This window comes from Aquarana catesbeiana, linkage group LG01, assembly GCF_042186555.1.
Source record: "Aquarana catesbeiana isolate 2022-GZ linkage group LG01, ASM4218655v1, whole genome shotgun sequence".
Classification (NCBI taxonomy): domain Eukaryota; kingdom Metazoa; phylum Chordata; class Amphibia; order Anura; family Ranidae; genus Aquarana; species Aquarana catesbeiana.
The window spans coordinates 653,792,562-653,817,601 of NC_133324.1; the positions used below are offsets into that span (position 1 = coordinate 653,792,562).

General features: G+C 44.6%; 1 protein-coding gene across 1 annotated transcript in view; it reads right to left on the reverse strand.

The window, feature by feature from the left end:
• Positions 1-1,039, reverse strand: part of DNAJB14 (DnaJ heat shock protein family (Hsp40) member B14) — a 70,554-nt gene extending 69,515 nt beyond the window's left edge. Inside the window, exon 1 of the mRNA XM_073601502.1 lies at positions 673-1,039. Within this exon, the coding sequence (XP_073457603.1) occupies positions 673-805 (133 nt within the window). The 5' untranslated portion in view covers positions 806-1,039. The remainder of the gene's footprint in view (positions 1-672) is intronic.
• Positions 1,040-25,040: the final 24,001 nt, after the last annotated feature.

Below are 25,040 nucleotides of genomic sequence, written 5' to 3' on the forward strand. Positions count from 1 at the left end.
ACCCCCCATGACCATCATACACCTCCCATCACCCCTCTAGACCATCATACACCTCCCATCACCCCCCTAGACCATCATACACCTCCCATCACCCCCCTAGACCATCATACACCTCCCATCACCCCTCTAGACCATCATACACCTCCCATCACCCCCCTAGACCATCATACACCTCCCATCACCCCTCTAGACCATCATACACCTCCCATCACCCCCCTAGACCATCATACACCTCCCATCACCCCCCTAGACCATCATACACCTCCCATCACCCCCCTAGACCATCATACACCTCCCATCACCCCCCTAGACCATCATACACCTCCCATCACCCCCCTAGACCATCATACACCTCCCATCACCTCCCTAGACCATCATACACCTCCCATCACCCCCCTAGACCATCATACACCTCCCATCACCTCCCTAGACCATCATACACCTCCCATCACCTCCCTAGACCATCATACACCTCCCATCACCCCCCTAGACCATCATACACCTCCCATCACCTCCCTAGACCATCATACACCTCCCATCACCCCCCTAGACCATCATACACCTCCCATCACCATGATGAGCCATGCCAAGCCTGCCATCAGGAAGTAGTACACAGGCTCTGCCCTGTCACACACTTCTAACCACTATGAACACACAAGGGCCCCGACTCACCCCGGGCCTCTGAATTGGGATACAGCTTCTCAGCTTTATTCAGGAATTTTCGGGCCTTCTCCCGGTGCCCGGTTAGCAGCGCTGTCTTGGCGATCAGTAAACACCGATTGGCCTCATCCTTATTACTCTCCATGATCCCGGGGCTCCTCTACCCCTCCAGCCCCGGTGTTCAGAGCTCACACAGTGACAGCACACAGCGACAGAGGGGAGGGGTAATGTATATCAGCCCCTCCTTTCAAGAAAAACCTTCGGCCCGCCGCCATCTTTGTACACCTGGCGACAATGTAAACCGAAAAAAACTTGACGGCGCCATCTTTGTATACCCAGAGATTATGTATACTAGCCCCTCGGTTCTAGAAAGACCTTCCGCCGCCATCTTTGTATACCCAAGAATAACGTATACAGATCCTACTTATAAGAAAAGAACACAAAAAAACCCTTCGGCCGTCGCCATCTTTGTACACCCAGAGCACCGGAAATGCTCTTCACCTGACATGGACGTCATGAATCCGTACACCACGTCTCCATCCTCGGGGCAGAGCGGGTTCAATCCAGTAACAGTGTGCCAAATTATTATTACAGGAGGGTGACACCCCTAGTGAGCTTATGTTACCCTGTCTGTCTGTGTGGTTACACACTAACCATTTCCTCTCCACTCATTCCTTATTGGCCAGCACTGTCTAGCTGGGGAAGTAATATGCCCCCTCAGGGGCTGAGCCTGCTCTCACTTTAACCACTCCGCTCCGGAAGGTTTTTCCTCTTCTTGACCAGGCCATTTTTTTGCTATTCAGCACTGCGCTATTTTAACTGGTAATTGCACGGTCGTGCAACACTGTACCCAAATGAAATTTATATTATTTTTCACACAAATAGAGCTTTCTTTTGGTGGTATTTGACTACCACTGGGTTTTTTTTTTTTTGTTTTTTTTTGCAATATAAAGAAAAAACAAAAATAAAAAAAATAAAAAAAATAAATAATATTTTCTGTTATAAAACATATCCAATAAAATCAAACTTCTTCATAAATTTATGCCAAAATGTATTCTGCTACACGTCTTTTTTTTTTTACAAAACAGTGTATATTATTATTATTATTATTATTATTATATAGGATTTATACAGCGCCAACAGTCTGCGCAGCGCTTTACAACATCAGGGAAGACAGTACATTTACAATTCAATACAGGAAGGATCAGAGGACCCTGCTCGTTAGAGCTTACAATCTAGAAATGATTTGGTTTGTGTGAAAGTTAACCGCTTGCCAACCAGTCATTATACTGCGGCAAGGTGGCACGAACCCGCCAATCGCCGTAGGTGTACGTCGGCTTGGCAACTCAGTTTTGTGGCCGCACATGCGCTCCCATTGGCCAGCGGGGGGAGCCAATCAGCTGGTCCAGCGGGCACCTGCGATCGTTCCCCCGCAGTAACAGAACGGGAATCTGCCTGTGTAAACAAGGCAAATCTCCGTTGTGACAGGGGAGATCACACAGATCCTGTCTTTCTGCTATGCAGGAAGACGGATCTGTGTGTTTCTCCAGTCACACAGTCCCCCATACAGTTAGAAAACACCTGCATTTAACCCCTTGATCGGCCATGGTGTTAACCCCTTCCCTGCCAGTGTCATTAGTACAATAACAGTGCATATTTTTAGCACTGAATACTGTAATAATGTCACTGGTTCCCAAAAAAGTGTAAAAAATGTCAGTTAGGTATCCAATCTGTCCACCGCAATGTCGCAGTCCTGCTAAAAATCACTGATCTCCGCCATTACTATTAAAAAAATAAGAATAAAATATAAAGGGAACCACTCCTATGGCCACATCCGTATAATTGAATAGCAAGAAAGAAAAAAAGGGGGTTCAAAAAGGAGCCCCTGGTCGGACTTTAGAGGCATAGCAAACCTAGGGAAGCATAGTCAAAATAATAATATAATAAACTTTATTGCGTACAAATGCATACATAGCAAAGACAATGACAAAAAGTTAAAAAATCATCTACACAGGAATATACATAAGAGCCCCGATACATCTACGCGTAGGCTTGGAAATATCAGTTTGTAAATGGATAGAAAACTGGCTAAAAGACAGAATTCAGAGAGTAGTGGTTAATGGTTCTTACTCTGAATGGTCTAAGGTTATCAGTGGTGTACCCCAAGGTTCAGTGCTGGGACCCTTACTTTTTAATATCTTTATAAATGATATTGAGTCTGGGATCGAAAGTAACATTTCTGTCTTTGCAGATGACACCAAGCTATGCAGTGGAATAACGTCCTTACAGGATGTCTCCAATTTACAAGCTGACCTCAATGCACTGTCTAATTGGGCGACTATGTGGCAGATGAGGTTTAATGTTGAGAAATGTAAAGTTATGCACTTGGGGGCTAAGAATATTCATGCATCATACATACTAGGGGGGAGTACAACTGGGGGAATCCGTGGTGGAGAAGGATCTGGGGGTTTTGGTAGATCATAACCTTAATAATGGCATGCAATGCCAAGCTACGGTTTCCAAAGCAGGCAAAGTCCTTTCTTGTATTAAGAGAGGTATGGACTCCAGAGAGAGAGATATAATTTTGCCCCTGTACAAATCATTAGTAAGACCTCATCTGGAATATGCAGTTCAGTTTTGGGCACCTGTCAGACTTACCCGTATCAGACTGACGAACCCGATATAGCAGAGGATGGCCTCCCATACGTATCTGGTTCCCGGCCCCTGATAGAGCACACAGAAGGCACGGGAGCACAGAACGGTATGAGAGCCTGGCGGGTGGTTAGCAGGGATGAGGCCCAAAGTCCTGATGCAAGCTGGCAGGAGATGATAGGTAGGCTGTAGGTCAGCTACAGGTGCAGAGCAGGAGCAGGCAGATCCGAACACAAGCAAGGTTGGCAACAGGCAGTCAGCACGGTACAAAAGGAGCAGGCAGATACAAAGTCCAGGTCACAAGCAGGTTTGGCAGCAGGCGGTCAGCACAGTACAGAGGGGTCAGGCAGGTTCAAAGTCGGAGGCAGGCCAGGGGTCAGATGCAGGCGGATAGCAGAGCAGAGTCCAGTAAACAAGCCGGGTCACAGAGAGATCAAACAGTACACAGGAAACAGGAAGCTAATGATCGGACAGCACCGAGCACAGCATCCCAGCAACCTAAATAGGGCAACCTTTGCCAAACACCGCGACCGCGCCGGCACGCCCAGGCACGCGCCCACGAGCACCCGCACGGGAGCCAGTGCAACGCGCTGCACTCCAGAGTGCCCAGCAAGTGTCCTGAACCGAGATCCTCTCTGACAGTGCCCCCTCCTTAAGGGCAGCCTCCGGATGCCCAGCCGGGCTAACCTATCCGCATGGGTACTCTGAAAATCCCTTAAGAGTTCTTCAGCGTGCAAGTTGGCCTCCGGTTCCCAAGAATTGTCTTCTGGTCCATACCCCCTCCACTTGATCAAGTACTGGATTTGGTTGCGTCTCTTCCTACAATCCAAAATTGCCTGTACCTCAAACTCCTCCTCGTTGTCGATAATTACGGGTTCAGGCGGGCCAGTATTGTGACCCAAAAAAGAGTTGGGGATAACGGGTTTAAGTAGGGATACGTGAAAAACCGGATGGATTTTCAATGAATTAGGTAAGTCCAGCTCATAGGCCACATCATTGATTTTTCTCTTGACTGAAAAGGGACCCATGAACCTGGGACCTAACTTTCTCGAAGGACAAGCCATCCTTAAGTTACTGGTAGACAGCCAGACCTGATTGCCAGGTTCTAGCAATAGTTGTCCTCGCTTCTTCCTGTCATACATTTTTTTGTTGTATTCCTGGGTTCTAGCCATTGTTTCTTGCAATAGTTTGTTGTTGTTGATGAAGAAGTTCATAGTTTCAGACACCGCGGGAATCGCACATTCAGGTAAGGAACTGGTTAAAAAGGATGGGTGAAACCTGTAGTTCGCAAAAAACAGTGTCTGTTTGATGGCCGAATGCACAGAGTTGTTGTAGGCAAACTCTGCAATAGGCAGGAGAGAGACCCAGTCGTCTTGTGAGAAGGCAGAAAAGCAACGAAGGTACTGTTCCAGCGACTGATTAGTTCTCCATGTCTGCCCATTCGTCTGGGGGTGGTAGGCCGAAGAGAATGCCAATTCTATCTCCAGAGACCTACAGAGAGCTTTCCAGAATCTGGAGGTAAACTGAACCCCACGATCGGATACTATACTTGAGGGAACTCCGTGGAGGCGTACAATTTCCTTAATGAATATTTTTGCGGTTTCCAAAGCTGATGGGGTACCCTTCATGGGTAGAAAGTGGGCCATCTTGGACAGTCTGTCTACAATGACGAAGATGGTGGAGTAGCCTTCTGCCAACGGGAGCTAAACGATGAAGTCCATCGCAATCATTTTCCATGGCCTTTCTGGCACGGGTAAGGGCCTTAATAACCCCCAGGCCTTCGTTCGGCTGCTCTTGCTCTGAGCGCAGGTAATACAGGACTCCACAAAGCTCTTGCAGTCGCTTACCAACTGGGGCCACCAAAAAGTACGCTGTACAAGTTCTGTTGTTTTCAACACACCAAAATGCCCAGCCAATTTGTGGTCGTGGCAGAGTTCCAGTACAGCAATCCTCAGATCTTCTGGGACCAAGATTTTATCCTTGTATCGGAATAAACCGTCTTGCAAGCTTATCTCGCCTTCCACAGAAGGGGACCAATTTCTTGAGGCCTGTTTGATCCGGGATATAAGATCTCCCTGAAAAAGCAGAAAACTTCCAGCAGGGAGAATGGTGTCTGGAAGCAGAGATTCCCTGGAGTCATGAAACATACGGGATAATGCATCTGGTTTGGTGTTCTTGGTACCTGGCCTATACGTAATGTGGAATTGAAATCTCAAGATGAACAGAGCCCATCTTGCCTGTCGTGGTCTCAATCTCTTGGCCGTTCTCAAATACTCAAGATTTTTATGGTCCGTGTAAATCAGAATGGGGTGAGCGGCCCCCTCCAATAGGTAGTGCCACTCTTCAAGTGTGGCTTTAATGGCCAGCAACTCACGATCTCCTACATCGTAATTTTTTTCTGCATCAAAAAATTTTCGTGAGAGGAAGGCTACGGGCTGAAGGAGAGCCTTGGCACCTTGCCGCTGAGACAGTACTGCCCCTACCGCGACCTCCGATGCGTCCACCTCAAGGACAAACAGCAAGGCAGGGTCTGGGTGCTTCAGGACAGAAGCAGAAGTAAAAAGTTCCTTGAGTTTATCAAAGGCTGCTTGCGCCTGAGGAGACCAACAGAATCGATTTCCCTGTTTCGTCAGTTCTGTGATGGGGGCGATTATAGTAGAGAAACTCCTTATAAATTTCCGATAAAAATTGTCGAAACCGATAAAGCGTTGGACCCCTTTTTTTATCGGAGGGAGCGGGCCAGTCCAGAATAGCTGCAACCTTTTGCGGGTCTATTTTAACACCATCGGTAGAGATAATTAGGCCAAGGAACTGAATGCACTGGAGCTCAACATTGCATTTGTCCAATTTAGCATAGAGTCCATGCTGCCTGAGCCGGGTTAACACATTCCTGACATGCCTGCGATGTTCGGTAACAGAAGAGGAGAAGATCAGAATGTCGTCCAGGTATACGATAACATATAAATCCAGGAGGTCACGAAAAATGTCATTTACGAAATGTTGAAAAGTTGCCAGTGCGTTGCACAGGCCGAAGGGCATGATGAGGTATTCAAAATGTCCGAACCTGGTACGGAAGGCTGTTTTCCACTCGTCCCCCTCTCTGATGCGGATCAAGTTATAGGCCCCACGAAGGTCGAGTTTGGTAAATATTTTTGCTAAACCCAATCTTTGGAACAGTTCTGGCACAAGAGGTAAGGGATAGCGATTTTTGATGGTCACCTTGTTGAGTTCTCTATAATCGATGCAGGGACGTAGCGAGTGGTCCTTTTTCTCGACAAAAAAGATGCCTGCCCCGGCTGGTGATGTCGAAGGACGGATAAAGCCTCTCTTAAGATTTTCATCGATATACACCTTGAGAGTACCCAGCTCCTGCTCTGTTAAAGGGAATATTCTCCCAAAAGGAACTTCAGATCCGGGCAACAACTCAATAGGACAGTCGTAGGGTCTATGAGGCGGAAGGGTCTCAGCCCCTTTTTTGCTAAAGACATCGGAGAAGTCCTGGTAAGGGATGGGAATCGCCTGCTGCGATTCCATGTCGGTGTTCAGACACAAGAGTTGACTGGGTTTTGCAGGAGTTCCATGCAAACAGTGCTGTTGGCAGTAACTGGAAGAGAACTTGACTTCCCCAGAAACCCAATCGATACTGGGGTTATGCGCCTGCAACCAAGGCATTCCTAGCATAATAGGGAAGAGTGGTGAAGAAATGGCATCCAGCCGGAGAAATTCCTGATGACAGGTGTTCATGGTGGCTAGTAGTGGGATGGTTTCCAAGGTGACCGTACCAGAGCTGAGGGTGGAACCATCTGCGAGATAGACAGCAAGTCCCTGCGATTTTGTCTGGAGAGGGATACGGTGTTGAGTCGCAAAGGTGAGATCAATGAAGCAACTGCACGCTCCTGAGTCAATGATGACTGGGGTAAGCAGATCCTGTCCTGGAAGCTGGAGGGTAATGGAGAGTGCCAGATGGTTAGCAAGCTTAAGCAAGGCAGGTGCAATTTTAGAAGTAGCTGAAAGAGACTTACGTGTCTTATTTGGGCAAGATCTCACGTAGTGACCTGATTCCCCGCAGTACATGCATAAGTTGTTGACCCGTCGACGTTGTCGTTCTTCGGGAGTGAGGGATGGGCGGAGAAGCCCCAGTTGCATCGGTTCAGAAGTGTCAAGGGCTGAGGCAGCCGGAACCTGAAGGCTTTGGCCTACGGAGCTGGTAGCACTAGGGACCTTTGGGGAGGACCCAAGTGGGGCGGAACTAGTTGACATACCTCTCGGAACGACGCTCTCTCAAGCACCGATCAATCTGCACCGACAGGTTAATAAGGTCTTCAAGAGTTTGGGGTACGCCTACCCGTGCCAGCTCGTCTTTGAGCGAATCGGATAATCCTAAGCGGAATTGGTATCGCAGGGCCGCATCATTCCATTCAGTGTCTGAACTCCAACGCCTAAATTCCAGAACATAGTCTTCTGCAGGCCTGCACCCCTGTTGTAGGGCGTGTAAGGCGGATTCAGCCGTGGCTTTTAACTGAGGGTCCTCATACAATTGAGACATGGCAGTAAAGAAGGTATCCAGATTATCCAAGCAGACTGACTTTTGCTCCAGGAGACGGTGGGCCCAGGCCTGTGGTTCTCCAGATAGAAGAGAAATGACAAAACCCACCCTGGTTGCTTCCAAGGAGAAGATGCGTGGTTGCAAGGCGAAGTACAGTTCGCAAGCGTTACGAAATGCTCGATACTTGTTGCGCTCTCCGGTAAACCTTTCGGGTGTAGGGACCCTGGGTTCGGGAGGTAGCATAACCACTGAGGGTGCAGGTGAGAGCCCGGTAGCAGAAGCACCTTGCGGGTTAGCAGGTGAGGATAGCACCTGAACTTGTTCCTCCAGTCTGGTATAACCTTCTTGAAGGCTCTTCACAGCCTGCGTGAGACCCGCCAGGTGTCTGCATAGCTCCTCCATGGGAGAGGTCCCCTGCTCGGGCTCGGACATGGCTGTCCCATACTGTCAGACTTACCCGTATCAGAATGACGAACCCGATATAGCAGAGGATGGCATCCCTTACGTATCTGGTTCCCGCCCCTGATAGAGCACACAGAAGGCACGGGAGCACAGAATGGTATGAAAGCCTAGCGGGTGGTTAGCAGGCATGAGGCCCAAAGTCCTGATGCAAGCTGGCAGGAGATGATAGGTAGGCTGTAGGTCAGCTACAGGTGCAGAGCAGGAGCAGGCAGATCCGAACACAAGCAAGGTTGGCAACAGGCAGTCAGCACGGTACAAAAGTCCAGGTCACAATCAGGTTTGGCAGCAGGCGGTCGGCACGGTACAGAGGGGTCAGGCAGGTTCAAAGTCGGAGGCAGGCCAGGGGTCAGATGCAGGCGGATAGCAGAGCAGAGTCCAGTAAACAAGCCGGGTCACAGAGAGATCAAACAGTACACAGGAAACAGGAAGCACGGGAACAGGAAGCTGATGATCGGACAGCACCGAGCACAGCATCCCAGCAACCTAAATAGGGCAACCGGCGCCAAACACCGCGACCACGCCGGCACGCCCAGGCGCGCGCCCATGCGCACCCGGACGCGCACGCACGGGAGCCAGCGCAACGCAGCGCACTCCAGAGTGCCCAGCAAGTGTCCTGAACCGAGATCCTCTCTGACAGCACCAATTCTCAAAAAGGATATCGGGGAACTGGAGAAAGTGCAGAGAAGGGCAACCAAACTGATAAGAGGCATGGAGGAGCTCAGCTATGAGGAAAGATTAGAGGAATTGAATTTATTCACTCTTGAGAAGAGGAGAATAAGGGGGGATATGATCAACATGTTCAAATATATAAGGGGTCCATATAGTGAACTTGGTGTTGAGTTATTCTCTTTACGGTCAACCCAGAGGACATGGGGGCACTCTTTATATCTAGAGGAAAAAAAAGATTTAATCTCCAAATACGGAAAGGTTTCTTCACAGTAAGAGCTGTGAAAATGTGGAATAGACTTCCACCAGAGGTGGTTCTGGCCAGCTCAGTAGATTGCTTTAAGAAAGGCCTGGATACTTTCCTAAATGTACATAATATAACTGGGTACTAACATTTATAGGTAAAGTTGATCCAGGGAAAATCCGATTGCCTCTTGGGGGATCAGGAAGGAATTTTTTCCCCTGCTGTAGCAAATTGGAGCATGCTCTGCTGGGGTTGTTTGCCTTCCTCTGGATCAACTGAGGGTATAAAATTGGGTATATTGGATTCTACGATATTTTTTATTTTATTTATTTATTGTTTTTAAGGTTGAACTGGATGGACTTGTGTCTTTTTTCAACCGGACTAACTATGTAACTATGTTTCGTAAAAAAACTTCTTCAGGACACATACAGGTTTCAATTAATGCAAGAAAGGGTCTCACTTATAAGGAGGCTTTCAAAGATTCAAATGATCATAGTTCAAATTTTTCCGCTATAGATGTAGGGTCTTGTCTAAAAAAATAGGTGACCACCACCTGTTTCCATATACATCCAATCTCATTTCAAAAGAACCAACAAATTGCCATTATGTTCCAGCAATAACAGGGTACATATCCAGCAAAGGAGGAACTCAATAGTTGCCATTGGATTCCATCAATCAACAGGCGCCAAACAGCCAATAGAACACATCGGCTCAATAGTCCATATAGAACCATGCAAGCAGTACTAGGGGAGCTGGTGGTTGGATAAGATGTGTATACTCAGGAGGATACAGAGATGTTCCTCTCTGGAACAGGTATGGAAACAGATGGTGGTCACCTATTTTTTTTTTAAAAAACCTTACATCTACAGTGGAAAAATTTGAACTATGATCATTTGAATCTTTGAAAGCCTCCTTATAAGTGAGACCCTTTCTTGCATTAATTGAAACCTGTATGTGTCCTGAAGAGGTTTTTTTACGAAACGCGTAGACGCATCGGGGCTCTTATGTATATTCCTGTGTAGATTTTTTAACTTTTTGTCGTTGTCTTTGCTATGTATGCATTTGTACTCAATAAAGTTTATTATATTATTTTGACTATGCTTCCCTAGGTTTGCTAGGCCTCTAAAGTCCAACCAGGGGCTCTTTATTGAACCCCCTTTTTTTCTTTCTTGCCTAGTAAAAAAAATAAATAATAAAAATGCCATAAATCTATCCCCTATTTTGTAGACGTGATAACTTTTGCGCAAAACAATCAATATATGCTTATTGTGATTTTTTTCCTTTTTACCAGAAATATGTAGGAGAATACATATCATTGATAAATAAATTTTTTTTTATATATATTTTTTTTGGGAAATGTTTTATAGCAGAAAGTAAAAAAATTGTTTTTTTTTTTTTTTTTCAAAATTGTCGCTCTTTTTTGTTTATAGTGTAAAAAATAAAAACCGCAGAGGGGATCTAATACCACCAAAAAAAAGGTCTATTTGTGAGGAAAAAAAGGACCTCAATTTTGTTTGGGTACAGCATTGCACGAACACGCAATTGTCAGTTAAAGCAACGCAGTGACACATCGCAAAAAATGGCTTGGTCAGGAAGTGGGTAAATCCTTCCAGGGCTGAAGTGGTTAAAGTGCCTACAAACTATGGTATGTAGCCTGGGTTGGCAACCTATCGATCGCAGGAAGCCGACAGGTAGATCACGAACGGGGCTATGCCGATGCTTTCTCCCAGCCTCAGCCCCTCTCCTTTTAATAGCAGAGCGGAGTGAGAGGCAAGACAGTGCTGGATGGATGGCGGGAGAACGGGAGCTGATTTAGTTAACTTTGCAAGTTAACTGGCAGGGGATTGTAAAAAAAGGAAAAATTTGGGACTTTAAATGAGACACCCGGGGATTAGGTGCCTCCATCCCTGTCAAATGCAAGAAAAGGGGGGAGGTTTGGGACTTTGAATGAGGCACATGAGTGGAAACACATTGATTGATAAAAACATGTTTACTGGAAATACAAATGACATGACGCATATACATGCACAAATGGTTGAGTCAACATCATGACCCACTATGGGGTAATACCATGTAGTAATATCAACATGGAAGGTAATTATGTTGGGATGGTTGGCTCCATACACAAAAGGGAGTTAACATTAAAAAAAAATAAATCACATCATATGTAAAAACAATGACCATCAGTGCCGAAACAATGAAGAATGAATGTAAATGAAGTGACCCCCGAAGTCGGAAGAAGACCCCCGAAGTCAGAAGAAGACCCCGGAGCTGCCTAATAAATGACTTTAAAAACCTGTGTACCGTTTTTTCATTGACACTTTGTTCCCTAGGTGAATGAGTAGGGGAGCTGAGTGCTCGAATAAGGGTCTGGTATGGATTTTGGGGGGACCCCCACACCGATTTTTCGGCGTAGGGGGTTCCCCTTACAATCCATACCAGACCTAAGGGCCTGGTATGCCCCTGGGGGGAACCCACGCAGTTTTTTTCATTTAAAACTTGGCTCGGCGTTCCCCCTCATGATTCATACCAGACAGCTGTCAGCACTGCCTGTTGCTTATCGCGAAAGGAAAAAAAAAGTTTTCTTTTCCTGATCAGCGCGACATGCACAGTACCCTGTCCCTGAGAAACACAATCTCGCGGTCAGGTACTATACATGGTGTGAGGCTTGTGCTTACAAAGTCGTACTGAAATCGTGTCTATATTATTCAGGTACGATTTGCATGCTACTTGAGGGTTTAACATTGAGGTCTATGAAGTACAACTGCATGGAAGTTGGACCAAAGTAGTGCAGGGACTACTTTCAAGTCGGCACGACTTAAAGTCGTGCCAATATGAATGGTAGTCATTGAAAATCATGGAGAATGACTTGTCATACCATTTTGCAGTACAAAATCGTGGGACAAGTCATATAAGTGTGAAAGGGGCCTAAGAGATGACATGGGCCACAGGCTCCACCTGTTCTAAGCTTCATGAAGTGGAAATGGAAGTTGCTTCGAAGTTGCAAAGAGACTTCACAGGCGGCGTGGCTCAGTAATTGAGCGCAAATTACCAAAATCGATATAGAGGTTTTTGCGGATATGGAGGAAGACTCAGCCTTGCCTTACAGAGCTGAGAAAGACTGTTGATGATGACCCTGTAATAGAGGTCTCAGGTTATGGATTACTGACGTTGGGTCCTTGAGATGACCCGTGACAGTAAAACTGTTCTCTGTGTATACCATACATGTGGCCATACATTATTCAATTCTCTTGTTCAATTTCCTTTAGATTTACCTTAAATATGAAGTGAAAGGGCCTGCCTGATTGCATACAAATTGAAAGTGTTTAGGTTTAATCTCATTTTATTTGGTTTTGGTTAATCTAAAAGAAAATTGTGCAAGAGGATTGTATAATGTATGGCCAGTCTTAGTGAAGACATGTTGCTCTCCTGCAGCCACAATGCATCTAGGCCCAATGTGACCCAGGCAGCTGATGCTGATGATGGTAATAGTGGACAGAGGTGACAAGGTAATGGTAGACTGGCAGTGGAAACATACTAGAGATCTATGTGGTGCTTCAGGATCAGCAGTGGGATGGTGCTTCTCCTAGGCTGAATGGTGGAATAGAATGCTCAACAGATGTGCATGTTGCTCTATCCAGCTGATGATGTGATCACTCAGTCCCTCAGCCCTAACCCCTACTGTGGTAATCCCTCAATGGCAGGAAATTCAAACAGGTGTTCAGCAGTGTAAACAAAGAGGTAGTTCCCAGTGCTTCAGAGACATGGTCACAATTTGGGCTGCTGCATGGCTCTGGACCTACAAAAGGCTCTGTGGCTAACACAGTACATTCAGGTCTGTAAAGCACGGCAACTCAGAACTTAGTGCCCGAAGGTCACATTTCAGGCTAGGCCTGCACATCCAGTTCAGCGAGATCTTGCTACACCCTGCAAAGCTAGTGCTGAGAAAATGCCGATCTTGCTATTTAGTGAACAAACTCAAGTAACAGTATAGCAAGGATCAAGATGCTTGGACTTACAGCAAGCATAAATACTCACCAGAGCCAAGGAAAAAGCATTTATCCTGTGGTGGCTGCATTAGTTTTCTTTTTTTCACCCGGTGAGTAATACACCGCTGTCCTCCACAATTGGATGCAAAGGCATTTAAATGGTGGCTCGACAAGGGACTATATCGTACTGGCCAATATTTTACTCCTGCAGGACCCTTTACACTATGGCATTGCCTCATCAAACTGGAAATGCCCCAGTCTGAAATCTTTCACTTTCACCAGCTTTTCTCACTTATTGAGGTCTTTGTGGCCTGAGTTATGAGAACCTTCTTCCCTTACTGGGGATGAGCTTCGAGTTCGAGTCGAACTCATGTTCGACTCCAACATCGGCTGTTCGCCGAACAGCGAACAATTTGGGGTGTTCGCGGCAAATTCGAAAGCCGCGGAACACCCTTTAAAAGTCTATGGGAGAAATCAAGAGTGCTAATTTCAAAGGCTTATATGCATGGTATTGTCATAAAAAGTGTTTGGGGACCTGGGTCCTGCCCCAGGGGACATGGATCAATGCAAAAAAAGTTTTAAAAACGGACGTTTTTTCGGGAGCATTGATTTTAATAATGCTTAAAGTGAAACAATAAAAGTGTAATATTCCTTTAAATTTCATACCTGGGGGGTGTCTATAGTATGCCTGTAAAGGGGCACATGTTTCCCGTGTTTAGAACAGTCTGACAGCAAAATTACATTTCAAAGGAAAAAAAGTCATTTAAAAGTACTCGCGGCTATATAAATTGTCGGTCCGACAATACACATAAATGTTCATTGATAAAAACGAAATGGGATTTCCACACAGGGGAACCCCGAACCAAAATTAAAAAAAAAAAATTGCGTGGGGGTCCCCCTAAATTCCATACCAGGCCCTTCAGGTCTGGTATGGATATTAAGAGGAATCCCGTGCTAAGATTTAAAAAAAAAAAAAAAAAAAAAAAAAGGCGTGGGGGTCCCCTCAAAATCCATACCAGACCCTTCAGGTCTGGTATGGATTTTAAGGGGAACCCCGCACCAACATTTTTTTAAAAAATGGCGTGGGTCCCCCCAAAAATCCATACCAGACCCTTATCCAAGCACGCAACCTGGCAGGAAGCAGGAAAAGAGGGGGGGCGAGAGAGCGCCCCCCTCCTGAACCATACCAGGCCACATGCCCTCAACATTGGGAGGGTGCTTTGGGGTCCCCCCAAAGCACCTTGTCCCCATGTTGATGAGGACAAGGGCCTCATCCCCACAACCCTTGCCTGGTGGTTGTGGGGGTCTGCGGGCGGGGGGCTTATCGGACTCTGGAAGCCCCCTTTAACAAGGGGACCCCCAGATCCCACCCCCTCCATGTGAAATGGCAAGGCCTACCATTTCACAAAAAAAGTGTCAAAAATGTTAAAAATGACAAGAGACAGTTTTTGACAATTTCTTTTTTTAAATGCTTCTTCTTTCCATCTTCTTTCTTCTATCTTCTATCTTCTATCTTCTTTCTTCTATCTTCTATCTTCTATCTTCTATCTTCTATCTTCTATCTTCTATCTTCTATCTTCTATCTTCTATCTTCTATCTTCCTTCGGTTTCTTCCTCCATCTTCTTCTTCCTCCGATCCTCTGCGTCTTGCTCCGGTGTTCTCGTCCGGCATTTTCCTCCACAGCGTCTTCTTCCCTTCTTCGTTCTCGGGCCGCTCCGCATCCATGATGGGAGGCTCCCGCTGTGTGACGCTTCTCGTCTTCTGACGGTTCTTAAATAATGGAGGGCGGGGCCACCCGGTGACCCCGCCCCCTCTGACGCACGGGGACTTGACAGGGACTTCCCTGTCACGGGGAAAGCCTCTGGGAAGTTCCCGTGCGTCAGAGGGGGGCAGGGTCACTGGGTGGCCCCGCCCTCCGTTATTTAAGAACTGTCAGAAGACAAGCAGCATCACACAGCGGGAGCCTCCCATCATGGATGCGGAGCGGCCCGAGAACGAAGAAGGGAAGAAGACGCCGCGGAGGAAGATGCCGGACGAGAACACCGGAGCAAGAAGCAGAGGATCGGAGGAAGAAGAAGAAGAAGAAGAAGATGATGGAGGAAGAAACCGAAGGAAGATAGAAGAAAGAAAGAAGATAGACGAAAGAAGATGGAAAGAAGAAGCATTTAAATAAAGGAATTGTCAAAAACTGTCTCTTGTCATTTTTAACATTTTTGACACTTTTTTGTGAAATGGTAGGGGTACTTTTGTACCCCCTTACCATTTCACACAGGGGGGAGCCGGGATCTGGGGGTCCCCTTGTTAAAGAGGGCTTCCAGATTCCAATAAGCCCCCCCACCCGCAGACCCCCACAACCACCGGGCAAGGGTTGTGGGGATGAGGCCCTTGTCCTCATCAACATGGGGACAAGGTGCTTTGGGGGGGGCCCCAAAGCACCCTCCCAATGTTGAGGGCATGTCTCCCCCTCTTTTCCTGTGGCCTGCCAGGTTGCGCGCACGGATAAGGGTCTGATATGGATTTTTGGGGGGACACCACGCCATTTTTTAAAAAAAATTTGGCGCGGGGTTCCCCTTAAAAAAGAAGGCCTGGGGGCGGGGTTCCCCTTAAAAAAAAAGGCCTGGGGGTCCCCCTCAAAATCCATACCAGACCCTTCGGGTCTGGTATGGATTTTGAGGGGGACCCCCAGGCCTTTTTTTTTTAAATTTTGGCACGGGGTTCCCCTTAATATCCATACCTGAAAGGCCTGGTATGCAATTTAGGGGGACCCCCACAACATTTTTTTTAAATTTTGGTTCGGGGTTCCCCTGTGGGGAAATCCCATGCTGTTTTTATCAATGAACTTTTATGTGTATTGTCAGACCGACAATTCATATAGCCGCGAGTACTTTTAAATGACTTTTTTTCCTTTGAAATGTCATTTTGCTGTCAGACTGTTCTATACACGGGAAACATGCGCCCCTTTACAGGCATACTATAGACACCCCCCAGTACAAAATTTAAAGGAATATTACACTTTTATTGTTTCACTTTAAGCATTATTAAAATCACTGCTCCCGAAAAAACGTCAGTTTTTAAAACATTTTTTTGCATTAATCCATGTCCCCTGGGGCAGGACCCAGGTCCCCAAACACTTTTTATGACAATAACTTGCATATAAGCCTTTAAAATTAGCACTTTTGATTATTCATGTTCGAGTCCCATAGACTTTAACAGTGTTCGAACAAATTTTTTGCCTGTTCCCATGTTTAGGTGCGAACTGAACAGGGGGGTGTTCGGCTCGTCCCTGTCCCTTACTAAATAGAAGACATGGTGCATTAAAGACACAGGCCAAAGAGGAGGTATATCTATGATCTAATTAGATCCTCGCATAAACAGCCTTATATGGCGGAGTGGGACAGGGACCTCTCTATCGATCTAGAACAGTGGCACAACTGTATTTGGACTTCCTTTAAAGGAAGCCAATCTAAAAGTATTGACTAGATGGTACCTATTCCCTTTACACCTTTTGAAAATGTAATCTAGATCCTTCCCTCACTGTCTCCGGGGATGTGCTTCTTGCTTGTAGCAAAATCTCAATAGCAGTAGCATGGAAAAAATCTCACATGGATTATGGCTCATGAAAAGATTGCCAGTACAATCAATGACACGTCAAAACAATTTGAAAAGATTTGGGACCCTTGAGTCCAATACTTGCAAATCCAGCTGACTTATTCCCCTGTAGCACCAGCTCTTCATGGAGATCTCTAATTCTCTTTTTTTCCTACCTCCTGTAGCAAGGTCTTTTACCTCTTTTGGTCTAATGAGAACCTCCAAGGCCAAAAGATAGCTGACATCCTTCAATATGTGGTGGGTTGTGAGGCATAGTGGGTGCAAAGATGGAGAAAGTCATTGGGCGCCAGACACTTCTTGGATGTAAAAAAGGTTTTTTTCTTTTAATAGTCCTTTTTATATGTTTTGGGGGAAAGAAGGTTTGGGCACGGACACCCTTAGATAGTTGCAAACTCAATTGGCAGACTCTGAGACTTCAATAAGAGAACAGTCGTACAGGAAAAGGCCCCAGCAAGGCGCCACTTCTGCACGTGCAGGATGGCTGTCTCCTATGGTAACAGTCCTTTAACTGTTCCTAACTCAAACGTATCAGTTCTTTCAGCTCCACTACAACTGCACCTTTTAGTTCTTCAATAGTGAGCTCCTGGTCTCTCACTAGACACAATGATTCACTGACTATGAATACCTTGAGCTCCTCCAAGGTTTGCGGTGGTATCCCCTCAAGTGTCACCATCTCTGCTGGGTCCTTAGCTTGGCACTCCAGATACTCCTCAAGCTTCACCCCTGCTACCCGGCTCAGTCCCTGGCTTGACACACAAGGCTGCTCTGCAATCGTCTCCTCCGCTGGTTGGGTACCTGACTTGATCACTGCCTGAAGATTCCCGATTCTCCACTGTGCCCTATGGTGAGAATATGATTCCGATACTTGCTTCAGTTACTCACTGTGGTCCCTGGTAAAGGCGACTGGTCCCTCCGTGGCGACAGCTTCCCTTTTACCTCCGACCACTGACAGGTTCTCCGGCCGGCAGAACCATCACTTTTGGTTAGACTGCAAGCCGCAGTCCCAACCCTTGCTCTCTTACTTCTGGATAGGCCCTCACACAGCCTGGCAGCCAGATGCCCCCGGATTAGGCCCAATCTCCGGCCTAGCAGCCCAAGGCAGATGACACGCGTCCACCCACTCACATATCCATAACCTGACCTTGGGTTGCCCTGCTCGTATTTAGTACCACCAAGTACCTGGCCACCTAGTGGTAGAAGAGAAAAGCGCAACAAGGCCAAGCTTAGGGAGAAACCAATAGATCCCTATCGACCAAGATAACTACTCTTGGCAAGTAAATTTGTGAGGAGCTCCCTGACTAAACTCCAGGGTGCTACACTCCATGTTTCTTTTCTTTTCTTTCTCCCAGGTCTTTCTTGCTCTTTTCGTTTGTCGTAGGGTAACAACCTTACGGTTCCTAATAATGACAGGGATATTATGTTCACTACACATGTAAGGGGATTCTGAGTATGATTTCATTTCCACAGAGTCACTATATATACACTACTGTAAATCTGCTTCTAAATTTTGTGTGCATTATATTTGGTGAACCTCCTTTTTGAGGTGTCGATGTAAGCTTTGCACTACAGTATTGTATTATATAACCTTTTTGCTTAATAAAAATATTGAACGAGAGATTACTATACATAAGCGGGAGTATCGACAACATTACTATAGTTTCAAACAAAGTTCAGTAACAGTAGCTCCCATATTTCTGCCTTAACTGGTTCACTAATGTTTGGGTCTTGGTTAAAGATAACTTCATGTTTGTGGACACTTACAAGCATTTTCAACACACACCACTTCAACTTGCATTTTTTATGTGTTTTTCATGCTTCAATGATGCTTCGGTGATGCTTTGTGATGTTTTTTGAAGTTTTAATGAAGCTTGGCAAATGTCCTGTGCTTGTTGATTTTCTATTTGTTTTAAAGGGGCCCAGTAGAACCCTGGCTCAGTAGTACCCCCACTCAGCAGATCCCCAGCTCATTAGTACCCTTGTTTAGGAGATCCCCAGCTTATTCGCACTCTTAGAAAATAATAGAAACCTTCGCGCCAGTGGTGTCGATAGCAGATAATATATATGAATTACTTAAACTGGTGGTACATCTAGTAAGAAAACATTCCCAACAATAAAGAAAATTTGTGGAAATATAAACAATCAGTGTAAGCTGCTCCCCAATTTTTGAATAATCAAAAAAATAGATAATCAAAAAAAGAAATGTAAGAAAGATAGGGGGCGCTAAATACCATATTATTCAAGTGCTCCAAATAAATATATCTCCTGCATTACCAAAAAAAATGAAAATCATAGTATTGACAAATAATAATTAGATTACACATTGAAGTGCCCACAATAGTGAAAAAAATATATATATATAGTGATTGATTGTCCACATAAAAAAGTGATTGAAGTAGTTGAAGTGATATCTTTCAATATTATCCCAATCCTGTTGCTGTAAACAAAAAGTTTTCCATCACCAAGGGAAAATTAAGAAAAGGAAAACACCTAGAAGTAGTAGATATCTGCTTACCAGATACCAATGACTCCTTTAGTTAAAAAGAGAGTCACTAGCGCTTGTGCAGGGTTGTTCCTGCTCACATGGATGGCTGGACTGTGGTTGGTATTATAGGCATGGATCGTTCCCGTCAAGCTCATTCAAGATAGGATAAGGATACATAGGAAACAAAAACAGTCTCCATAGCGTAAAACCATTTATTACAAAAGTAAATAAATTAAAAAGCCAAATGGCCGCTTACATTGGTGGGTGCCTACCCGGCACTGGGGCTGCTTGCATGTCAGGGTGACTCCACAGTCAGAAAAAGCCTTTCATGTCTCCTCCACGCTGGCGTGCGTTCCAGCTTACACAGGGGGGCAGCCAAAGGATCCGGATGTTGTTGGGTGATAGGACATGTGACCACGTACCGCTCCAACGTACGTTTCGTAGTGAACGTCTTCAGGGAAGCGTACGTTGGTCACTGGAATGGTGGTTTTTATTAGGAACAGGAAGGGGGCGGGTAATTAGCAAATGGGCCACAGGAACTGTGCTCATAGCAATAAGGATGGAAAGTTCAACTATGGTCTGGAGCGTAGCTCCATCTTGTGGATATTTGCTATATTGTTCACAAGGGAAACCCCTTATTTAAAAACGAATGTGACTATTTTATTAGGAACAGGAAGGGGGTGGGTAATTGGCAAATGAGCCACAGGAACTGTGCTCATAGCAGTAAAGTTGGAAAGTTCAACTATGGTCTGGAGCTTAGCTCCATCTTGTGGATATTTACCATATTGTTCACAAAAAACTCCTTAATTAAAAACAAATGTGACTTCATATCAACCATCTCCTAGGGGGAGACGACATGTTGCTATAGTCCCCCTACTGGTTAAAAACAGGTAAGTAGGCACCCACCAATGTAAGCGGCCATTTGGCTTTTTAATTTATTTACTTTTGTAATAAATGGTTTTACGCTATGGAGACTGTTTTTGTTTCCTATGTATCCTTATCCTATCTTGAATGAGCTTGACGGGAACGATCCATGCCTATAATACCAACCACAGTCCAGCCATCCATGTGAGCAGGCACAACCCTGCACAAGCGCTAGTGACTCTCTTTTTAACTAAAGGAGTCATTGGTATCTGGTAAGCAGATATCTACTACTTCTAGGTGTTTTCCTTTTCTTAATTTTCCCTTGGTGATGGAAAACTTTATGTTTACAGCAACAGGATTGGGATAATATTGAAAGATATCACTTCAACTACTTCAATCACTTTTTTATGTGGACAATCAATCACTATATATATATTTTTTTCACTATTGTGGGCACTTCAATGTGTAATCTAATTATTATTTGTCAATACTATGATTTTCATTTTTTTTGGTAATGCAGGAGTTATATTTATTTAGAGCACTTGAATAGTATGGTATCTAGCGCCCCCTAGCTTTCTTACATTTCCATTTTTTTGGTAATGCAGGAGATATATTTATTTGGAGCACTTGAATAATATGGTATTTAGCGCCCCCTATCTTTCTTACATTATTCGCACTCTTGTTCAGCAGATCCCCAGCTTATTAGTACCCTCATTCAGCAGATCCCCTGCTCAGTAGTACCCCCCAGCTCTGCTAATGCCACACTCAGTGGTACCCCCAGCTTTGCTGATCCCCCACTCAGTAGTAACCCCCAGCTCTGCTGATCCCCCACTCAGTAGTAACCCCCAGCTCTGCTGCTCCTCTGGTTTGTGGCTCTTTCTCTTTCTCTGGTCTTCACGCACCTCCCACTATATTTCTCCCACCTGCTCACCATGTGTGACGTCTGCAAGTTTCTCCTGCTTTGGTCCCCCAGCTCTGCTGATCCACTGCCACTCATTCCTCTCTCTTTGGTCCCCGCTCACCTTTGGCTATAGCGTTCCCATGTTGCACACCATGTGTGCTGTCTGCTACTTGCTCCGCTCCTGTCTGGACCCCGCTCACCTTCCTGCTGCTCCACGCTGCACACCAGATGTGATCCAGACACTTCCAGAATATATACACATAAATTGAAAGTTGCTGCTGATGATGTCTTTCTGATTTGCTTGTTGATTTCCCAGTGCATCCTGGGATATCTCATACCTGCAATGCCTCCAAAACAAAATGAAGCTAATGATGAATAAAAGCCCCCACTTCAGGTGCTGTAAGCAGGCATTGCAGTAGACTTTTATGGAGGCTTTGGAGACACTTTGAAGCACCAAGAAAGCGACATGGGGTATAATTTTTGAAGCAAAGCAAACACAATGTGTAAACAGAATGGTAAGGTAACCATTTTATTTAGTGACAGGTGCTTTGATTGGCATTCTGAATGCTTTAAAAAAAGCTTGTGCAATGTCACATTTTGAAGCAAGCATAAATGAACCCTGAGAAAGGCAGCAATCTGCAGAATTTTTTTAGTAATACCATACACTGCCATTTAACATGTACAGTATATACTGTTTTAAAAGGAGCTTTATTACAGTCCTTTTAGGCATTAGCGAATGGTAACGTAAAAGCCTCACTTTTCCTTTTTTTTTGTTCCAAACAATAAAGCCTCACTTTTCTAATTATCTGATGGCCATCAACATTTGAACAGTCAATCTTGTGTCATAAAGAAATAGTTTATTTAACTTCAAGTAATTTTTCAAGTCATACAAAAAGTCATTAGCCTCACAGTGTTTAAAAATAGAGCAGATAAGATATTATATCAGTATCACTAATATAGTGGTAATCATTACCACATATGTCATACGGCTGGGGCTCAAAATAGCTACCAGAAAACATACTTGGATATGTCCATTTGTAGAAGTCCGCATCTATGTGTATGGAGGGATCGATGGCCACTGATGTGGACACCATTTCTCCTCTATTTATATGGCTGCTACAGATACAGCAGGCCTCCCCCATCAGGGGTGGAGACATGGCTCCACGTGTAGAAGCATGAAGCTTCCTTCCTCTGCCATTGTAGAAGGTCCCCCGGGTGTGGGGTGACGCCATGCGCCGCACAACTGGGGGACCTTCCACAATGGCGGAGAAAGGAAGCTTCCTGCTTCTACACGTGGAGCCATGTTTCCACCCCTGATGGGGGAGGACTGCTGTATCTGTAGCAGCCATATAAATAGAGGGGAAATGGTGTCCACATCAGTGGTCCCTCCATACACATAGATGCGGACTGCGGACTTGGAAATGGACATATCCAGGTATGTTTTCTGGTAGCTATTTTGAGTCCCAGCAGCCATAGCACATATGTGGTAATGATTACCACTATATTTATGATATTGATATAATATCTTATCTGCTCTATTTTTAGACACTGTTAGGCTTACTGCCTTTGCAACATTGCAAACCTACTGGGCTGTGATATTCTCTCTTTATACTTTTGTGTTTACACTTGAGAGTTGATTCTCAAAGTAGGTGGCGATATTATATATATATTGATATCTGCTGGTATAATGTCACTGTATAGTTATGATATATAGATCCAACGATCGTATACTCATTGATACTATATTTTCCATAGCCATTATGGACCTTTCTGCAGGCCCCAGCGGGTTGTGACCCGGTTCATTAATAACCATCAGCCAGAGACTACCATTTAATGTATTATATATACAATTGGGCTTCCTATTGCCACCCACTACATTTCAGGTATGTGTCTATATGACTGTACAGCACAGCTATATTACATTCTTATTTATATCATACATATACTATATATACACTTTGTAAAAAGTTTTCTTACTTTCCCCCTAGGGACGCTATTTGGTCCCAGTGCGTTCAAATCTGGCTCCCTATCTGGTCCCCAGAGACCTCTTTCCCCCTTTTTCCATCTCACTCCAACCCCAGTGCTTTCATCTGTTCAGTCGTCCATATCGCTCTCTCTATGGTGGTCATCCTACATCACCTTTCTTGTTTTTAATTTGCTTACCGATGCTGAGCTGTGGGCTCAAGGCATTGCGAGTATTACACCAACTGCTCTACTTACTGACATATAAGCAGCTATTTGATGTGTAAACAATTTTTGTAATTTGCTCTTTATCTTGTAGATTATACGTATATTGATTGCAAAAGGGACTATCTCTGAGGAAGGAGTCAAGATTACTCCAAAACGTGTTGGATTTGTCAATGCAGTCTTCTATGTAACATTTTCATATGTTCCTTTGCCACGCACAACATGATGTGGTAATTTGTATCTTATGCCTTGTAGCCTATCAAGTGTGTTTTTTTACTCTTTATATGTACAAAAAACCTTTTAAAGTTTTGATACAATTCTTTTTTTTATTATTTTTTTCTTCTGCCACTCAGATAGTTGTGTAGAGACCTAAATCAGCTTAGCCGTTCATATATGTCTCTTTCTCATCTTCACATTACCGTGGCTACTCTTCAAGTCGGTACAAAAAAAGTGTTACATGAAAACCCCGTGATAAACTAAACTGAACCCAACCCCCCCTTTTTTTTTTTTTTTTCCCCCCTTACCACAACCCATATTATATATATTTGTATCCCATTCCCTCTCCTCCCCCTCCCTTGTGCACTACCCATTCCTTCAATAACTCGGCTAGATCCTATTTTTTTCTGCATAGCTCCAAGATTTTTTAAACTCGCTTCAACACTTCCACTTATCCTTCTCCACCTCCCTCTTTTCTTCCTTGTTACAATACATCCGGTCCATGATATAAGTTTCCTCCGCGGCATTTATCCACTCCCATATCTGGGGGCTTTCTTTTACCAGCCAATTTTTAGGAATTAACTTTTTTGCTGCATTTAATAAGTGTGGTACCAGGGAAGCCTTATATTGTTTCTCATTCCCTTCAATGCCGTGGAAAAGCACTATCCATGGATCCTCTTTTACCTCCATTTTAGTAATTTCTTTAATGATTGCTAAGATCTTTTCCCAATACTTTCTGATAATCGGACATTTCCACCATAGATGTGCCATTGTGCCCACCTCTTTGCACCCCCTCCAACAGTCTGCCGTCTTCCCTTCTTGGTATTTACTAGTCCTATCTGGTGTTGCATACCACCTGACTAAGCATTTATAATTCATCTCAGCTGTTTTTATGTCCACTGCTGAGCTGTGGGCAAGGTCCAAAATTTTTCTAATAGTGCTTAAATCTTTCTGTGTCCCCAGTTCCCTTTCCCATTTTTTGATGTATGTGGGTACCTCTACTCCTTCCTCTATCAATAACATTTTATATAATTTTGATATAGTGTTTTTTGTGTTTTCTGAAATGCACAGCTTTTCTAGTGTCGTCAATTCATCTCCTGATCTTATTGGCTGTGGCAATTTCTTCACAAAAATTTCTAGTTGCGTGTACCTCCATGTGTTTTGTTTTTACTCTTGGAGTGCCATAATTTTTCCTTTATTTATAATCTCTCTAAGTTCATCCTTATCTTTTTTATCCAATTCCCTCCTATACTTGTTTTCCCTGGTGCGAAATACTCATTATCTTTTTTAATCTTAGTAAAGGTGAGTTATATAATTTATTTAATTAAGAAGAAAGCTGCTGCGCCAACCAAACAAACAAATATAAGTAAATGTAAAAAATGAAAAATGTAGTGGAAAAAGTAAGCAGCCAACACCACCAATTAGACTAATTGTGACAATGAATATAAAAACAAAAAGTGTAGCGCTATAATGTTTCGGTCAGCAGCATTGGAATATGCTGAGTGACCAACAGTGTATATCAAAGATTAGATTATATTAGACCACAAATAAAAGAACAATG